This window comes from Sturnira hondurensis, unplaced genomic scaffold, assembly GCF_014824575.4.
Source record: "Sturnira hondurensis isolate 20B ecotype Veracruz unplaced genomic scaffold, ASM1482457v3 Scaffold0006805, whole genome shotgun sequence".
NCBI lineage: Eukaryota > Metazoa > Chordata > Mammalia > Chiroptera > Phyllostomidae > Sturnira > Sturnira hondurensis.
In genome coordinates, this window is record NW_028079436.1 from 2,303,708 (window position 1) to 2,320,559 (window position 16,852).

The 16,852-nt window shown below is 58.1% G+C and overlaps 1 protein-coding gene across 6 annotated transcripts in view; it reads left to right on the forward strand.

Annotated features, from left to right (window-relative positions):
* ACSL6 (acyl-CoA synthetase long chain family member 6) overlaps window positions 1-16,852 on the forward strand; it is a 58,643-nt gene that overhangs the window by 18,658 nt on the left and 23,133 nt on the right. For 4 of the 6 annotated variants that reach the window (XM_037050512.1, XM_037050514.1, XM_037050510.1 and 1 more), the window contains exons 2-13: window positions 1,472-1,692; window positions 4,688-4,802; window positions 5,451-5,515; window positions 5,766-5,867; window positions 6,327-6,426; window positions 6,951-7,129; window positions 8,126-8,158; window positions 9,457-9,508; window positions 12,839-12,912; window positions 14,470-14,547; window positions 15,962-16,096; window positions 16,448-16,582. In XM_037050512.1, the coding sequence (XP_036906407.1) occupies window positions 1,472-1,692; window positions 4,688-4,802; window positions 5,451-5,515; window positions 5,766-5,867; window positions 6,327-6,426; window positions 6,951-7,129; window positions 8,126-8,158; window positions 9,457-9,508; window positions 12,839-12,912; window positions 14,470-14,547; window positions 15,962-16,096; window positions 16,448-16,582 (1,289 nt within the window). Of the gene's footprint in view, window positions 1-1,471; window positions 1,693-4,687; window positions 4,803-5,450; window positions 5,516-5,765; window positions 5,868-6,326; window positions 6,427-6,950; window positions 7,130-8,125; window positions 8,159-9,456; window positions 9,509-12,838; window positions 12,913-14,469; window positions 14,548-14,604; window positions 14,683-15,961; window positions 16,097-16,447; window positions 16,583-16,852 lie in introns of all 6 variants that reach the window. The other 2 variants (XM_037050515.1, XM_037050511.1) reach the window with 2 other exon arrangements.

The following is a 16,852-nucleotide window of genomic DNA, read 5'->3' on the forward strand; positions in this document are numbered from 1 at the left end:
ACCACAGCCACGGTCCCAGAGGTAGCAGGCCAGTGAGGTGGGTGCCTGTGGGTGGAGCATGGTGGCCTGGAGCCCTGAGCCTCCCAGGGCTGGCAGGTCCGAAGGAGTCAGGCAGCACTGCTGGCCTCAGGTCCTCCTGGGCAGTGACACCAAGGATAAAAGCCCTGGCGACCTTCCTCAGTCCTGAACAGGGTGCAGACCCCGGAGGCCAGCAGGCCGCAGGTCCACCCTGCCCGTACTGCCCCACTTCTCAGCTAGCAGGAGGGTGCTGGGGCCCCTGGGGCCTGTTCTCTCTCAACCAAAGTCAGTTGCCAGTGCTTCTCACAGAAGTGCTCCCACTGCCTGCCCCAGGGCATCCTCCCCATCCCCTGCAAGCCCCCCCCCGTGTCCTCTGGGGCTGCAGTGGGTGAGCGTGGCCTCCTGACCACCACGTGCACCATCCTGAGAGACACTGGTTACCCTAGGAGCGTGCAGGCACTTGGCTGAGCTCTTTCTCTCTGAGCCTGGGTCCTTTCCTGTCCATTAGTTTGACACCTGCTCTTCTCTGCCATTGGCTGGACATTAGCTGATGGGACCCCAGGGAGGGCAGCACAGGCGAGGACAGCTGGGCCTCCTGGTGCCTGGGCTGTGGTGGGCCAGAGGCACAGTGCACAGCCAGAGTCTGGGCCAGCACAGCAGTGACCGGGCCCCCCCTGCTGCTCACGGGAACAGTTCTTCGCAGAAAGTTGGCGCCAGCATTGCCTCTGGCCCTGGTACACCTTTGATTCTGACTTTCTTCAAGGAGAGCCCATGGTGGGTCAGGATGTGGGCCTGGGGAGACCCTATGTGTTGCCCACGGGACCCTGGCAGGTAGGCCCTTGCCCTCACACCCTGAGGGCTGGAGGTGTCTGTCAGGGCTGCTCTGTGGGCTCTGACCTCTTGCCTTCTCTGTCTTTCCCAGGGTCCAGGCCTGGGGTCAGGAGCTTTGAGATGGAGTGGGAAGAGTCTGCACCTCTTCACCCCCACTCAGTCTGGGCACTGTGCCAGGCAGGCCCACAGCCATCTGTCCTCTCTGTGCCCCAGGAGCAAAGATGAGCACAGTGCTGTGACCACGCAAAGGAGGCAGAGCGCCTGGGCCCCGGATTCAGGAGGCGTTGACTCTAGAGCTGCCAGAGCCCCTGGAAGATATGGGAGCAGCTGTCTACCACCGTCCGGGGCCTGAGCACGTGGTTCTCAGGAAAACTGGCTAGATGGCTGGCTGTCAGGCCTGACTGCTCAGGGTCCTGGCCTGTCACCTTCCAGGCGGCCAGCTTCTGGGGTGCATGGTGTTGGAACAGGAGACCGCACCCCCTCTAGTCCAGGGCCTGCCCTGCAGTGTAGCTGTCCAAGGTCATTGGGTCATGTGATCCAAGACAGGTGGGAGGACACACCCAGGACCCCTCCCTCACCTGCCCCCAGGTCTCCTCCCTCACCTGCCTCTTGTTTCCTGCAGAGTTCATCCTCTCGCTTCTGGAGAAGATGCAGACACAGGAGATTCTGAGGATGCTGCGGCTGCCCGAGCTGGGCGACTTGGGACAGTTCTTCCGCAGTCTTTCAGCCACCACCCTCATGAGTGTGGGTGCACTGGCGGCCATCCTGGCCTACTGGTTCACTCACCGGCCAAAGGCCTTGCAGCCGCCGTGCAACCTCCTGATGCAGTCAGAGGAAGTGGAGGTGAGCAGGGTCCCAGCCGTCGAGCTATGGAAAGTAGTGCACAGAGGACAGTCATCGCAAATGTGGAAGCGAATCCTGGCGTCTTTGATCTGAGGTGGCCCAGAGAGGTGTGGTTTGCCCTGGAAGCCGGCCAGCAAGCCCCATTGGCCTTGGGCAGTGTCTCCTACCAGAGGCTCCTTTGCCTCTCTCAGCAGCTGAGCCCTGAGCAGAGCCTGACCTTGGCCTTGACCTGGGCTTCTAGTATGCCTGCTTCTTGGGTGGGGGCGTTAGCTCATTGGTGCCTCAGCAGGAGGCCTGAGCAGGTTCCCTAGTGGCTGCCAGGTAATTCCCTTCCAGACTCACCCTGGGCCCAGCCCTGGTCTGCTGCTAGGACCCAGAGCTGAGCCCACCCCAGCGCCTGCATCCCACCCGCCAGGGGGAAAGAAGGTGCCGTGGCCCAGCCCGGGCATGGGTGACCTGAGCAAAATCTAGAAGGACTAGTGATGCTTACTTTTCTGTTAAGCTCATGGAATTTATTTTGCCATTTAAAAACTGCCCTTTTTTGAGCTTAAATTCTATTCATTGTGAATAGATAAGATATTCACTCAGTTCAAGAGGAACAAAAGGACACGAACTGAGAAGCTTCCACGTCTCCCTGTATCCTCCTAGTCTGTTCCCCCGAGAACTGTGTCGACGACTGACCATGAGTGAATGTGTAGATATCTGCCCCCCTTTTTAATGATACCATGCTCCATATACTGTGCAGCAACCCCACTTTCTGCTCTCAGTGGTGCATCTTGCCGAGCACAGACACGGCAGAGTTTGGCCTGGTGGGAGAGGGCGTGGGTGGAGATAGGGCCGGTCCCTCTGGGCATTTTTCCAGCAGAAGGAATGATGTGTGCCAGTACAGGTGTGTGGCAAAGCACCTGGTGGCCTTGGGAAGTGGTGGTTTGTGTGCAGAGGCTGGGCGGTGGAGGGGGGCTGCAGACGGGCTAGCGCAGCAGTGACGAAAACGGCTGTGGAGACCTGGGTTGCAGGCCGGCGGTGCCTTTCACTGGCCATATGGTCCTTGCCAGTTTCTCTCTCTCAGAGCTTCAGCTTCCTCAGCAGTCAGGTGATAGCAGGAGTGCTGCTTCCTGGGGCGGTGGTAGGGTCTGCTGAGGTGGTACAGAGAAAGCACTGAAACTAGTCGTTAGGGGTAAGCTTATCATGACCACTCACTTAGAGAGCTTAGTCATGGGTCTGGGCAGGGGCGGGCAGTGGATGTATGTGGGGTCCTCAGCAGTAGGGGCCGAGCCGGGTTGGCTGTAGAAGGGTGGCCACGGGCCGTTGGCAGGGGTGAGGGGGGATCTGGGGTGCCTGGGCTGGAAGTGACAGGTCTGAACAAGGTCTGAGTGGGAGGGGCCTCAGGTCAGTGTGGGGGGGCCACAGAGTCGCCTTGTGGGCTGGCTGGGAGGACAGGCCATGGACACAGCTAAGGCCTCCCTTCCCAGGAAGACTGAGCCCTGCCTCCCACCTGGGGCCCAGGCAGCCAGAGTGGCTGCAGTGGAGCAGGCAGAGGAGAGGGGAGGAATTGAGGGGAGGGGGCCCAGGCCCTCTGGGGCCTGGTGACATCCACTGTGTGCGACAGACTGAGAAATGTGATTCGGATCATGTCACAGGCCCCAGTGTAGAATCCTCCCCTGGGTTCCGTTGCTCTCAGCCTAGAGGCCATGCTCCTGGCCCGCACCCACAGTCTCTCTGGCCACCTCCATTTACCACCTGGAGCTCCACGTGTGGCCCACAGTTTCCTGAATGTACCTGTGTCTCTTGCCCATGCACTTGCACTTGCACTTGTTCTGGCAAGAACTCTATTTCCTGCTCCTCCTGCTGCCTCCTGTGCACTCTTCAAAACCCAGCTTGGCAGCCACTCCCTGACACACACGTCACTTGAGCTCCTTTGCCACTGGCATACAGTCTCTTACTGTCATTTCTGTCACCCTGAGTGCTATCCAGGTCTGACAGTGTGTGCCCCCAGCTTCTCTCATTGGCGGTACCTGGGCCTGGCACTCAGGAGGCACTCCCTGGCCAAATGGAACTTTCCATAAACAGTTGTGAGCTGCCTGTGGTTTTGAATCTGGCTGTCTGTCTGATGGTTCTCACCAGCATTTTTCCTCAGCCTGATGTTTCAAGAGATGGCAGCCACAGGGAAGAGGTAGGGCTGTGGTGCAGGAGCATCAGGGTTTGGGGCAGCCTGAACAGGGGTGGCATGATGGCAGTGGAGGAGGCACGAGAGGCCCAGCTCCACTCCATACATCATGGCATAGGGGGCGTTCGCTTCTGTCCCACACTGGGTCCATACCACTTAGGGCTGGGAACTCGCTGCCCTGCCCGCCCACAGCCTTCTAGGCCTCACTGTTCCTGGGAAGGCACCTCCAGCTAGTCCTTAGGCTAATTCTCACCATCATGTGAATGATGGCTGGCACCCAAATGATTCTTAACCTAGGGTCATAGGAGCAGCAGGTGATGGCATGAGGGGGGCACCTTGGCACGTTGATCATGAAGCCAGGGGCAGCCTAACGCCAGCCCACTCTTTCCACTCCATTGTACGAGTGGGCTGCCACTCGTACAATGAACAGCCAGTGAACTCCTGAACAGGTGATATGAACAGCCAGTGAAATCCTGGACGTCTGTGTGTGCTGCTGTGGTGTGTGGGGGCTGTGGGTGGGGGGCCCGTGGGTCGGGGAGCCAGTGTGGAGGGAGAGGCGGGGAGGGGCCAGTGCCTGGGGCCTGTGTGCACAAGCCAGCCATGTGTGTGGTTGTGGTAGATGCACACAGGTCGGGTGTGTACAAGCCACATGTATGTGAACCTGAGTACAGGTTGTGTGTGTACAGGCCTTGTGGGGGGTTGCACAGAGCATGTCCCAGCCCCACTGCAGTGTGTACCCCAGCTGTGCATAGCCCGGTGCGTGCTCGTGCCCCCTCCGGGTGCCCCTGCCTGCCTTAGCCAGCTTCCTGGCCTGTGCTTGGCTCGTAGGACAGTGATGGGGCCCGGCGGTCTGTGATTGGGGATGGCCCTCAGCTGTTCACCCACTACTACGATGATGCCAGGACCATGTACCAGGTGTTCCGCCGTGGGCTCAGCATCTCAGGTGAGAGGGACCGTGGCAGTCTGGGGGACTGTGGCAGGGGTTGAGCATGTTCAAGGGTAGGGGTGAGCCAGCGTGGTACCCGGGGCGTGGCAGGTGAATGGTGCCAGGTTCAAAGGAGAGAAGACACTCTTGGCCCTCCTCCCACCCTGTCAGAGAAGTAGCTGCATTATGTGGCCAAAGGGCTGGCCTCAGCTTTGTTCCATCCCTGGGACGAACTGACTTTAACTGTCTCTCAGCCTGTACACTGTATCTCCCATCAGCAGGCCCCTGGCTGGCATGGTTCTGAACCCTGAGCCCCTGAGGTGTTTGGGTGACCCGGGGTATGAGGCAAGGCGGGTGGGTGCAAAAGGGCAGCTGCTCCCTCTGCCCAGTGGCCCCGGTCTCTGTGCTCTTGGCGCTGCATCACAAGGTCACAGTGGGGACCAGCACTGTGTCAGCCTCCATTCCTGGACCTCCCTGACCCCTGGGCCAATGTTGTACTTGTGTGCTTTAGGCCTCCTGGGGCTTCCACAGGTCAGACAGGCAGCTGGCGGTGGGGCAGTGCATGTGGCCCATGGGCCACCCCAAAATAGGTGTTGTCCATTCAGGTGTCTGTGGCACCCCCACCTGCCCTCCTCCCTTGCCCAAAGCCTGCTTTTCTCTCTGCAGGGAATGGACCATGTCTCGGCTTTAGGAAGCCCAAGCAGCCTTATCAGTGGCTGTCCTACCAGGAGGTGAGTGACAGAGGACAGGCTCCACTCTGTCTGTCCTTGCAGGCCTGGCACTTGGGGGGGCACCCTGCTGGGCCCCAGGGGGTCACACTGGCCTTGTCTGGCCTGCCACACTGCTGGCAGCAGCCTCACTGGCTGCCAGACACCTGGGTAGGGAGTCAGGGAGGTCTCAGACCTGTGGGAGTCCCCCCGAGACCCCCTCCCCTGCGGAAGACTCCTTGCTTCCCCATCACTTCCCCACGTACTTGTGCAGGTGGCCGACAGGGCTGAATTTCTAGGGTCCGGACTTCTCCAGCACAACTGTAGAGCAAGTACAGACCAGTTTATTGGCGTTTTTGCACAAAATCGACCGGAGGTGAGCATCTGCCTTGATTGGTTTTAGAAGAATCAGTGGAGTAGGGAGTTGGGTTCTACAGAGCATCCCTGATCCCACCGGGCCCAGGACGAGCAGACAAATGGAAACCCTTGGTTCGTGCCACATCCTCCTGCCCCCTTACCCCTCATCAGGAGTGGACATCCCAGCCCAGCTCCCTCCACACCCCACCCAGCCCAATACACGGCTGCTCCCTGAACCAGGGGAGAGAAGGACCTGAGGAAGAAGCCCATGCCAGCCCTGGAAGTTGGCATGGGGCTGTTTGAGGTCCCAGAATTCCCCGGGGCCAGCACGGTCTATGGGTCCAGGCGTGGGCAGCCACACGTAGAGCCCCGTCATCACAGGACCTCAAGCAAGGACTCCAGTGGCCTGGGCCTCGGGGCAGGGTAGCCCTCCCATCTGCGCTGTGTTCCCCCACCCCCACCCCGTGTGTCTCCACAGTGGATCATCGCGGAGCTTGCCTGCTACACGTATTCTATGGTGGTGGTCCCACTCTATGACACCCTGGGCCCCGGGGCTATCCGCTACATCATCAACACAGGTGAGCCCACCCAGCCCCTTCCTCCTGCCGGCAGCCAGCCCCCACCACAGCCTCTCAGGCTGTGCCAGTCGTCTGACTCTGCTTGCAGTGCTGTGCTTCTGCTCTCAGGGACACTAGGGGCTTCTGTTATGGCCCCGAGTTGGTTTCCTGAGTCCAGCTGTCTCCAATTGAACTTCACCACAGGGCTCCTTCCGCAGGGCCTGGCCACCAAGAAGGAGCCTCTGCACCACCCCCGTGGGTCACTGCGGCTCAGGGCAGATGCTGGCAGTGGTGGCTGTCTCAGCTGACCAGGCACGATAGGGGTTGAACCCGCAGCACAGGGTGCTTGCAAACCTCTCCAGGGGATGCCGTGGCCTCCTGCCCTGGGCTCCCTCCAGCCTCTGCTCCACATGCAGCACAAAACCCAGACCGCCTGTCTTACCTGTCACGTCTACACCGGCTGTGGCACACACAGCCCAATGTTTCCAGTGCCTGGCGTGTGCTGCCCACAGTCACTGCCTGACCCTCCCTGATGGTTCCTGCAGCTGACATCAGCACTGTGATCGTGGACAAACCTCAGAAGGCCCAGTTTCTGCTGGAGCACGTGGAGAAGAAGGAGACTCCAGGACTCAAGCTGATCATCCTCATGGAGCCGTTCGAGGAAGCTCTGAAAGACAGAGGGCAGGAGTGCGGGGTGGTCCTTAAGTCCATGCAGGCGGTGGAGGTGAGGAGCTGCTTCCGCTTGGGCTGTTTGCTGGGCCACAGCTGGATGGCCACCACAAAGGAGCTGCTGGTTATCCACCCTCCTTGTGCCCTCTGGCGGGTGTGGTGGGCTGTCGGACCATGGAAGGGTTGAGACAGAGTGGGCTTCCTTTGCAGGGCTGGTGGTAGGTGACAGGCTCAGCTGGCCGGCACAGTTACTGACAGGCACTGATAGGTGCACGGTGGCACTGGCCGGCCCCAGAGCTGGTCTCACAGCCCCTGCATTCCCAGCTGCAGCTGTCTGTCTGGGCCTGAGGAGGTAGACAGAAGGTCCAGGGGTCACAGAGTCATTCTTGCAAATGTGTCCCAGACCCCCGGCAGCCAGCAGAGCTGACTTTTCTGTGCGTCGCTTCTCCCAAGATGTCAGATTGGTGGCAGGTGGTGACCTGCTAGAGTAACATAGGACATCCTGGCCTCCAGGGTCTCAGATCCTGCTCAGTAGCCACTGACCCCAATTCTGCCACATGGGATCCAGGCCCCTGGGCCCTCCAATCCCCCTCCTGCTTCCCGGTCTACTCCCAACTGTACCTACAACGCAGTACGCTTGCACCCCTCCATGGCTTTAGGAGCACACCTGTGCCAGCACCCCCATCTGCCCCTCCAGCCCTGACTAACCTGGCAGCCCAGGCCGCCCAGCCACACTGTCCGAGCAGTCAATGCAGAGGCACAGTGGGCACCTCAGGCCACTCTTTCTGTACGTGTGCGCAGTCTCTCCTCTGTGTGCCTCGCCTCTCCCTGGCCTCAGGCCCCATCTGCAATGAGGGCGGTGACTTTGGCCCGGATATGTGCCTGAGGAGAGGCCGCTGAGGTGGCGTCTCCACCTGGGCCACGTCTGGGCAGCGAATCCTAAACTCTGGGCTTGGCACAGGGGCAAGGCCTTCTGTGCAGAGCTTATTTTGATTTTTTTTTGATTGATGAGAACTTTTGAGCACTTAAAATCAGTGTTTTCCTATTCTAGGACTGTGGCCAACAGAATCACTGCGTTCCCGTGGTAAGGTCGCCCTCCAGCAGGTCTTTGTGGAACAAGGCAGTGTGAGGGCACGTCGTCATGGAGACCTCACAGGCACTCAGTGGAGGCGCCAGAGCAGCACCCTGCATTAATGAGCAACCCCGGGAATGTCCATGTGGGGTGCCCGAGACTCCTGTGGCTGGGGGTCCCAAGAGGGGCCTGGAGCAGGGGTCAGATGTTTGGGAGGGGGAAGAGAGGGTTGCTGATTTTCCCTATTGGGGAGTCTTTCTTCTCCCCTTTGAATGCAGTGAACCCCCCAGAGGGTGGGATGGACGGAAGCAGCAGCAAGGCTGGTGTATAGTGGACCCTGGGCCTGAAGGCCTGGTGGCATCTGTCCTCTTTGCTCATCTTTCCTGTGTGTCACCTCCAGTGATACTGACTAGGGTTGAGTCACCGTTGAAGCTCACTGCTCCCTGGGAGGGGCCGTTCAGGGGCTTTTGGTTTTCCAACAAGGCCTCTTGCCTCCAGGCCTCCCTCCAACTTAGCCCTCCCTGCTGCCCTCACCACCCCCGTGAGCTTTCTCATCCACAGACCTGAGCGGGTCCCAGCACTGTTTCCCAGGGCCCCTTATGGGGCCCCGGGGTGTACCCACATTGCGCACACCATGCCCCAGCCCTAGAGAACTGCTGTCCAACACCCCCCACGCCCTGGCCTCTAGCGCCTCAGCCTGTGTCCAGAGTAGACCCTCACTCACCCTCATTTTATCTGGAGAGAGCTTGCTTGCCCTTCAGCCTCAAATCAGGCCACCTCCTCCAGGAAGCCAGGTTTCCTGTGCCAGCAGCGGTGGTGGGCTCTTCTTGGTGACCCCAGGACTCTGTGGCCAGTGCCAGGGCAGTCTCGGTGACACAGGGGGCAGCTCAGTGCCCTGGGCTCTGTATGCTGTTCCTGAGCTTAACTGCAGCCTGGGGAGAATGAGGGAAGGAAGGAGGGAACGGGGTCCCATTTGCTACAGAGGTCAGGCCTCGATGTGGCCACTGCAGCACCATCCCACCTGGAGTTCAGCTCGGACTCGGTGGGGAGTGGGGGTGGGAGGCCAGGTGTGGGGTTGATGGTGCAAAGTGATGTCCATGCTCCCATTAGGATTCCTCAGCTTCTTTCCTACTGCCCTGGGGCTTGCCTTTCTACTTTCTGGCTGCAGCCCACAGGCGCACACATGTGCCAACACAGACGCACACACAGGGATTGCACAGCAGGGCTGGCTGGCAGAGGGGCCCATGGGTCTTATGCCCTGGTTGGCCACACCAGGTCTCTTTAACACATGCCTCTTCTCACCTCTGCAGCCCCCGAAGCCCAGCGACCTCTCCATTGTGTGTTTCACAAGCGGCACGACAGGCAAGTAGAGGGACCCAGGTCACCAGCCTGGCCCACCTGTGCCCTTCCCTGGAAGCCTGATCAGGGTGACTGCAGGGGTCTCTGGTGCCTTCTGAGATGGGCCGAGCCTTGTCCTGTGCCTGGCTCCAGATGTTGGGTCCCTGCTGCTACCTCCAGTGCCCAGCACAGGGCAGCACAGGGGGGCTAGAAGCGGATGGACAGGTATGAGCTGGGAGGTCCAGGGTGGGGACTTGCCACTTTCTGGAGCTGGAGCCAGAGGAGGGCTGGGCCGCCAGGTCATGCCACTCCTCTGTGAGAAGCAGCTCCCAGCCCTCGGCTTCCTGCCCCTGCCTGGTCTTTGTGTCAGGGACTGTGGAAGGAGTGGGGGGGGGGGGTGGCAACTGGGAGCCACTTTCCAGGGGGCTACAAGCCAGTCACTTGACCCTATAAGCCACCACTCTCCCCGATTTCTCATCTGTGATGAGAATGGCTAGAGGTGCCCGGTAGAAGACGAGAAGGGGTATGCAGGGGCAGGGCAGAGGCTCTGTAGGCTGGGGCCGGTGTGCCTGGGCAAGGCTGTCAGGAAGGGGGCAAGCAGAGATAACGCACTGAGTGCATCAGTGGAGACAGACAGGGGAACAGCACATTCCTCAGGGAGGCCGAGTGCGTGCAGGAGGACTGTGGCCACAGGCACAGCACCGTGCTGCCTGCAGTGCCCTATTCCCCCCTTACTGCGCCCCTAGGGTGGCCTGTTCGGTGAGTGATGTGGGAACTGTCCCAGCGGACACCACCAGCAAATGGAGGCGTTGGACTCCTGCCCTGCTCTGCCAGCTCCCAGCCCAGGGTTCTTCCCATTGCTGCCTCTCCCTCTCATCTGATGACTTGGGAAGTCACTTGCCCTGCCCTGAATGGGCGTGAAGTTTCCAGCCATCTTTCTCCAGGGTGGAGACTTGGCCCGTCTCGATGATAGCGCTCGGTGGGCAGTGACTGCACCCCCCGCCAGAGCCTTCTACAGACACAGCCTCGAGGGCGTCTGGCAGGGCTTTGACCAGCCCTACAGGCAAGACTGTCCATGTGGGTAGATCCTGACCTCTTGGCTTTATTGAACGAGACGAATATTTGCCATTAACTCAAGGGGGTTTGAGGATTTCCAGCACGTTGCTAAACCTGCTAGAGAAAAACTAATACAGCCCTTGCTCTCCGGGGGCTGGCACCCAGAGCCCACCCAGAATTCAAAGACGCCCTTCTGGTTGGTGTCTCTTTGTGTCTTGAATTTCACAGTGTGAAATTGTGGTGACACGTCCCTCTGCCCGGGGCTGGAGAGCAGGTCACTGCAGTGGCTTTTAGCTTTGGGCCCTTGCCATCCAAGAGTGCCCTCAGGCTTTTAACAGGTCCCTTGGTCCCAGATGGTGCCCCCACATCTGGAAAGAGCTCACGATGCATAAACGTGCTCTTGCCCAACTGGAGAGCCATCCCGCCCAGGCTGCATCTGCGACGTCGGGGGTGGAATGTGGGAGCGAGGTATGTGGGCCTGAAAGCAGGTGGCGGGCAGTGCCAAGCCTCCCCCTGCAGAGGTGTGGCTGGTGCCAGGGCAGAGCTGGGCAGTGAGCAGGCCTCTGGCTGATGTCAGCATGCCTGGCCGCACACTTGCATTTCCTTGGCGTCAGTCTTAGCCTGTGCTGCGCCTCTGGTTGTCATCGTCCCATTGAGCACAAGAGCCGTGCGCATTCTTGGCATCACAGCCCCGGACATACTTTCCCTTCCACACCGTGTCCCAGCTCCCAACTTCTGGGAGCGCTACATGGTTCTTCCTGTGGGGAAGGCTGGAAAGGATGTCTGAACCTGACACGTGGCTCATGGTTCTAGTGGTAGAATCATTCTGGGAAGATTTTCTCCTTGGCCTTGATGGCTCTTGTTTCAGAATTACAAGTATCAGTCTGAAGCGTGAGTCAGTCTGTCTCACTGGACCTCTGCTCTCCCAGCCGGGCTGGCTGCAGGTGTGGTGGGCAAGGCGTGGCCCACCCTTCCCCTCTGGGCTTTCTTTCTTTTTTATATCCTTACTGAAGATATATATTTATTGATTTGAGAGAGAGGAAAAACCAACTGAGAGAGAAACATCAATCAGTTGCCTCCCAGGATTGAACCCGCAACCTAAGTATGTCCCCGGACTAGGAATTAAACCGGCAACTTTTTGTCATATGGGACAATGCTCCAACCAACTGAGCCACCCTGCCAGGGCCTCTCTGGTGTTTCTCCTCCTCCTACCTTGCTAGAGATGACTTCTGACCTCTCCCACCCTCTCCCACCAGATGGACGTGAGCAGGGAGGATGAGTAAGTGGGAAAGGGAAGCTGGGAGCTGGTTTAGGGCAGATGGTTAAAACTCACTCTTGGCTCCCTGGACGCTTGCTGACTCAGTGCAATACTCTCCACCCTGTTCATTCAGCCCTTTGATGACCACTTTCTGGGTGAGGGCTGCAAAGTCACCTTTAGGTTTATTTGATATTTGGGGGGAAATTCTGCACATGGCCTGGCCCATCTCTTTTGGAGTTTTACAGCTATTGTATCTGCTGACTTGGTGGAGACTTCTAATTTAACATCTTTTGTCATGAATTATGTCCTTAGAGCATATAGAAGCCCTATGAGGTGGGTCCACTGTCCCCATTTTGCAGGTAAGGAAAGTGAGGGGAACAGCCGCTGGCAGTGAGAGCCAAGGCTGGAATTCGAGCCCAGTCACACTGGCTGGCAGCATACCAGGGCTGTCACAGGCTCCCACCAGCCCTCTGGCCCTCTGAGCCACCCTGGAAGCCCTGGGCACCCTCACAAGCAATAGTGACAGGTCATGTCATGACAATGCAGGACCATCCATGTCCCATCCCTGCAAAGAGCAGGCAGGAGGGACTACTTCAGCCTCTGGACCTCCCGCCCGCCTGGCCTGAGCTGGGCCTTCCCAGGTTGCAGATGCATCAAGGAAGTCTCCTGGCAGAGTTGGCTGCTGGTTCCTGGGGGCTAGGGCAACACATGGCCCTGGGCGTCTGTGAGGCAGCCTGAGGGAGGCAGGGCAGGGAGAGAGGCCACGAGTCACCAGTCCCTTGAGGTGCCCCACCTGTGCAGCTCTGTCCCTTGCCTTCTGGTCCTAAGCTGCTGGGAGCCTCCTCAAGGCTTCAAGCATCTGCAGGTTAAAGGTTCCTGAAGCAGCCCTCGTCTGCCTCGGACTCTGAGGGCGGCTGTGGACAAAGGCCAGAGGCTTGGGTGGACAGCGCTGGTGCCCGGGACTGCCAGCTTGGATGCTGCTCTCAGGGAGTGTGGCCCTTGAGTTTCCAACTAATTCGCCTTCTTGCTTTCTCTTTCAGGGAACCCAAAGGGCGCAATGCTGACCCATGGGAACGTGGTGGCTGACTTCTCAGGCTTTCTGAAAGTGACAGAGGTGAATAAAGCAGACTCACTAATGCAGGTGCCTCTTGAGGACGTCCTCGAACCTCAGAGGTTTTTTTGTGTTTGTTTTCTTCCCCCCCACCCTGATATTATCTGGGCTGCCTTTCACAGGCAGGAGTTCCTGTTCTTGTTAGAGCAGCCCTCCGTTACCTTTCACAGAGGCTTTTAATCCCAGATGCCGAAATGGTCTTCACCCAGTAAACATTCAGCCGTGTTCTAAGAGTGGTCAGAAATCACAGAAGGAAAAAGCACAGAAATTTGTTTTTGCATTTTGAACTTCAAAAACTGGTACACCTGTGGTTTGTGTACGCCTTTACTTAGAAGAGAGCCTTTAATAGCTGTTTTTTCATGTGGGTCAGGGTTTAATTCAGTCATTCTGTGCTGAAGGACTACTAGGGTCTCAGAAATGGCAGCAACCGCTGAAATGTAACACTGTGCTTATTAAAAAGGTAAATGTAAAAGTGAGAAGGCCGGACAAAAACACGTTAGCATTTTATAACTGACTTAGAAAGGACCTTTTTCCCCACACGTGGTGAGTATCTGAACGTCCTAGTTTCCTTTAGGGGCAAGAAATGTGCCTTTTCATGGAAGTGAGGCCTTTTCACCCTGTGGAGAGAGACCCCCCTCAGCACGTGGCCCTGGGGAGTGCACCCCCAAACATTCCATGCTTCGGTAGAGCCCCAGTCAGCAGCCTCCAGCCGGCTTTCTCGGACCTTGTCCAGACTTGTCCAAAAGTCAGCCTGGCAAAAGGACAGGGAACAAGGAAGTCCAGCAAAGGAAAGCTCCCGAAGGCGCGGCCCAGCCCGGTCCCTGAGCTCAGTCCATCTGTGAGATGCGAGCCTGGGACCCAGCAGCCCTCCCTCCCGGCCTTTCCCTGTAAGGCCCTGGCTAGTGAGAGGCCTGGCGCAGCCATTTGCGGCTTGGCCTTGCCCGCTCCTTGGTCCAGGGCAGGCACCCCAGCCACAGCTGGAGTAGGTCTGGGGCTTTCTGGGTCCCTTTCTCTGGAAGGACTAGGATGTGCTGACAAGATGAGACCCATGCAGCACTGCCCAGGCGGCCCAGGCAGACTGGCGAGATGGGGCCTGGGCGGGGCCTGCCGCCAGAGGGAGACGGGGGAGAGGCCGTCTGGTGCCGACCGACCCCCAGTGAGGTGCAGGCCCTTCCCCAGAGGAGACTTCGCTGCGGAGCCGTGCTCTGCCGGTTTATGTGTGCTTCATTCAGCCTTTTGCTTCTGCAGATAACCAGGCCCTCTGGCGCTGCGACCTAACACTCCGCTTGCATGCTGCCTTCTCTCTCTCCCTCTCCCTCTTTCCATCACTCACTCTCTTTCTGTCTCTCACTCTTCCCTCCCTCTCTTTCTTGCTTTGCCTTTTCTCTCTCTTGCTCTCAGTTTATCCTCTCTCATCCCACCTCTTTCTCTGTGCCCCCTCCCCTCCCCTCTTCCTGTTCGCCCCTCCAGGACCATTTTCTCTTTATTGTTTTATGACTCTCTTGTTGTCTTCCTGTCAGTGTTTCTTTCCTTTCTGTCTCCCATGCCCGTCACCTGCAGAAAGTGATCTTTCCGAGACAGGACGATGTGCTCATCTCCTTCCTGCCTCTGGCTCACATGTTTGAGAGAGTGATCCAGGTAAGACGCCCACCTGCCTGACCGGGCCTTGCCTGGGCTCCTTCTCTTTTCTTGCAGAGTCAGTGGGCTCCCACTTGTGCGGATGTGCACATTTCCTATTTGCCTTTAGCACACATGTTTGAGCGAGTGGTGCAGGTAAGGCCCTGGCGTCAGGGAGGCACAGTGTGTGCCCAGAACCCAGAATCCTAGCAGGGTGTCACTTGTCACTGGTGCCAGGAAGTAGAACTAAACCGCCCTGTCCTCAGAAGGTACCATAGGGGTTTGAGGGGTCAGAGGACCTTGGCCAACCCACCTGTCCCTCGGGGAGTGTGGCTCCAGCAGACACCCCAGGCCGGTCCTGCCTTACTTACCTGTGGACTCACCTGGGCCAAGAGGCCCTGGCTGGTGGCACAGAGAGCACTGCAGCTTTGCCGTCCAAGCTCTGTGCAGTGTGACTGTTTATGGGCAGAGCACTTGCATTCTATAACTTCCATTACTCATGAACCTCTCGCAAAGAAAACAAGACAGTGAATTTGGGCAGTGAACCATTGGGACCCCTATGGCTATAGATGAACAGGTGCTGCGACTGGCCCTGAGACAGGCCTTGGGGGGCACAGAGGGAGTGGGGGGCCCACACAGTATTGTGGTAATGGAGAATTTTCCACCCATGTGTCACTCAAGGGGCCAGCCTGCGAGTAAACTGTCTTCTAAGCCTCTCCCCTCTTGCCTTGGGGAACATGTGGCATATTGGGTCACACTGTCCAGTGTTCCAGACCTAGATTAGAGTGCCAGCAACAATGAACTAGTTTCATGACTGGACAGGTCCCTTTACCTGTCTGAGCTTTGCGTTCCTCACCCATAAAAGGAGCCATGAAATGCTGTCTTCCACATGGGGTGGCTATGAGCGTTGAAGACAGGAGCGTATATTAGGCCCCTGGCACACTGCTGGCCTGTTAGCAACCACCAGGCACCCCCGCGGCCTCCCCTTCACCATTAGCAGCCTGTCCAATCCTCGTGGGCACTGCACACCCTTCCAGAGTTGCTGAGCTGTCCTCAGGGAATCTGTGGGCTCTCTGAGACCTGCAGCAGACCCATTTGTAGGGTTTGGTACAGCTCAGAGACTGGAGTCTCCAGGGTGGCTCCTGCCCAGGGTTTGGGAGTGAGCAGGAGGGCAGCACAGTGGGGCTGGCTGCTCTGGTGTCTCCCCAAGGCTCTGTTCCATCTGGCTCCTGCTTCTCCTCCCTGTGCCTGAGTGGGAGGCGGTGAGGTGGGGGGGGGGCTGTCACCTCAGATGGTATTGAGTGTCTCATGGCTGCAGCCAGACCTGGGGTGGGGGTCATAGGTGCCCTCCACACAGGACAGCACTGTGGTGGCTCTGGACCGCAGCCAGGAGTGGCCGTCCTCAGAGCCTCCCCCCTCCCTGTCCCCACTCCAGTCTGTCGTCTACTGCCACGGAGGGCGCGTCGGCTTCTTCCAGGGGGACATCCGTCTCCTTTCGGATGACATGAAGGCTCTGTGCCCCACCATCTTCCCGGTGGTCCCACGGCTACTGAACCGGATGTATGACAAGGTGAGCCCCGCAGGGAGTCCCTGGCCAGGCTAAGGGACTCGATTTCTGCTTGTGTGGCCACAGCCTGGAGCCCCAGGTCCTAGAAATGGCCTCTTCTCATACATTCCCTGACTCTCATTTGTTTTCTTCCTAGTTTTCAAAACTCTCATTGGGGAGATTTTTTCCAGGAATTTCTAGCCCCCTGACGTGCCCCCACCTCAGTGGTGTCGACGTTTGTCTGGATGCCACACGTTCGCTGACCTCCCACGGCAGCACAGTGGAGCGTGGCTGGCTTTGGGCCAGTCCAGGCCTTCTTCCTGTCTGAAGGCCAGACGCGCAGGCTCAGAGCTCCTTCCACCTTCTGCTCCTCAGATCTTCAGCCAGGCGAACACACCACTGAAGCGCTGGCTTCTGGAGTTTGCAGCAAAGCGTAAACAGGCTGAGGTCCGGAGTGGAATCATCAGGAATGACAGTATCTGGGATGAACTCTTCTTTCATAAGGTTCAGGTAGGAGGATGAACAAGAGGTTACAGAGCGACATCAAGTATCCAATGGGTGGCCTGACTAAGGAATTAGAGAAGTTCATCCCAGTGGCCGCCGTCTTATAAAATAATAACTCATTTGGTCATGAAATCAAAGCTTTAGGCTTCCATTGAAATCTTAAAGCAGGGGTGTCAAACTCATTCTCATCAGGGACCATGTCAGCCTCGTGGTTGCCTTCACAGGGCCGAATGTCATTTTAGAACTGTGTAAATGTAACCACTCCTTAACTAGGGA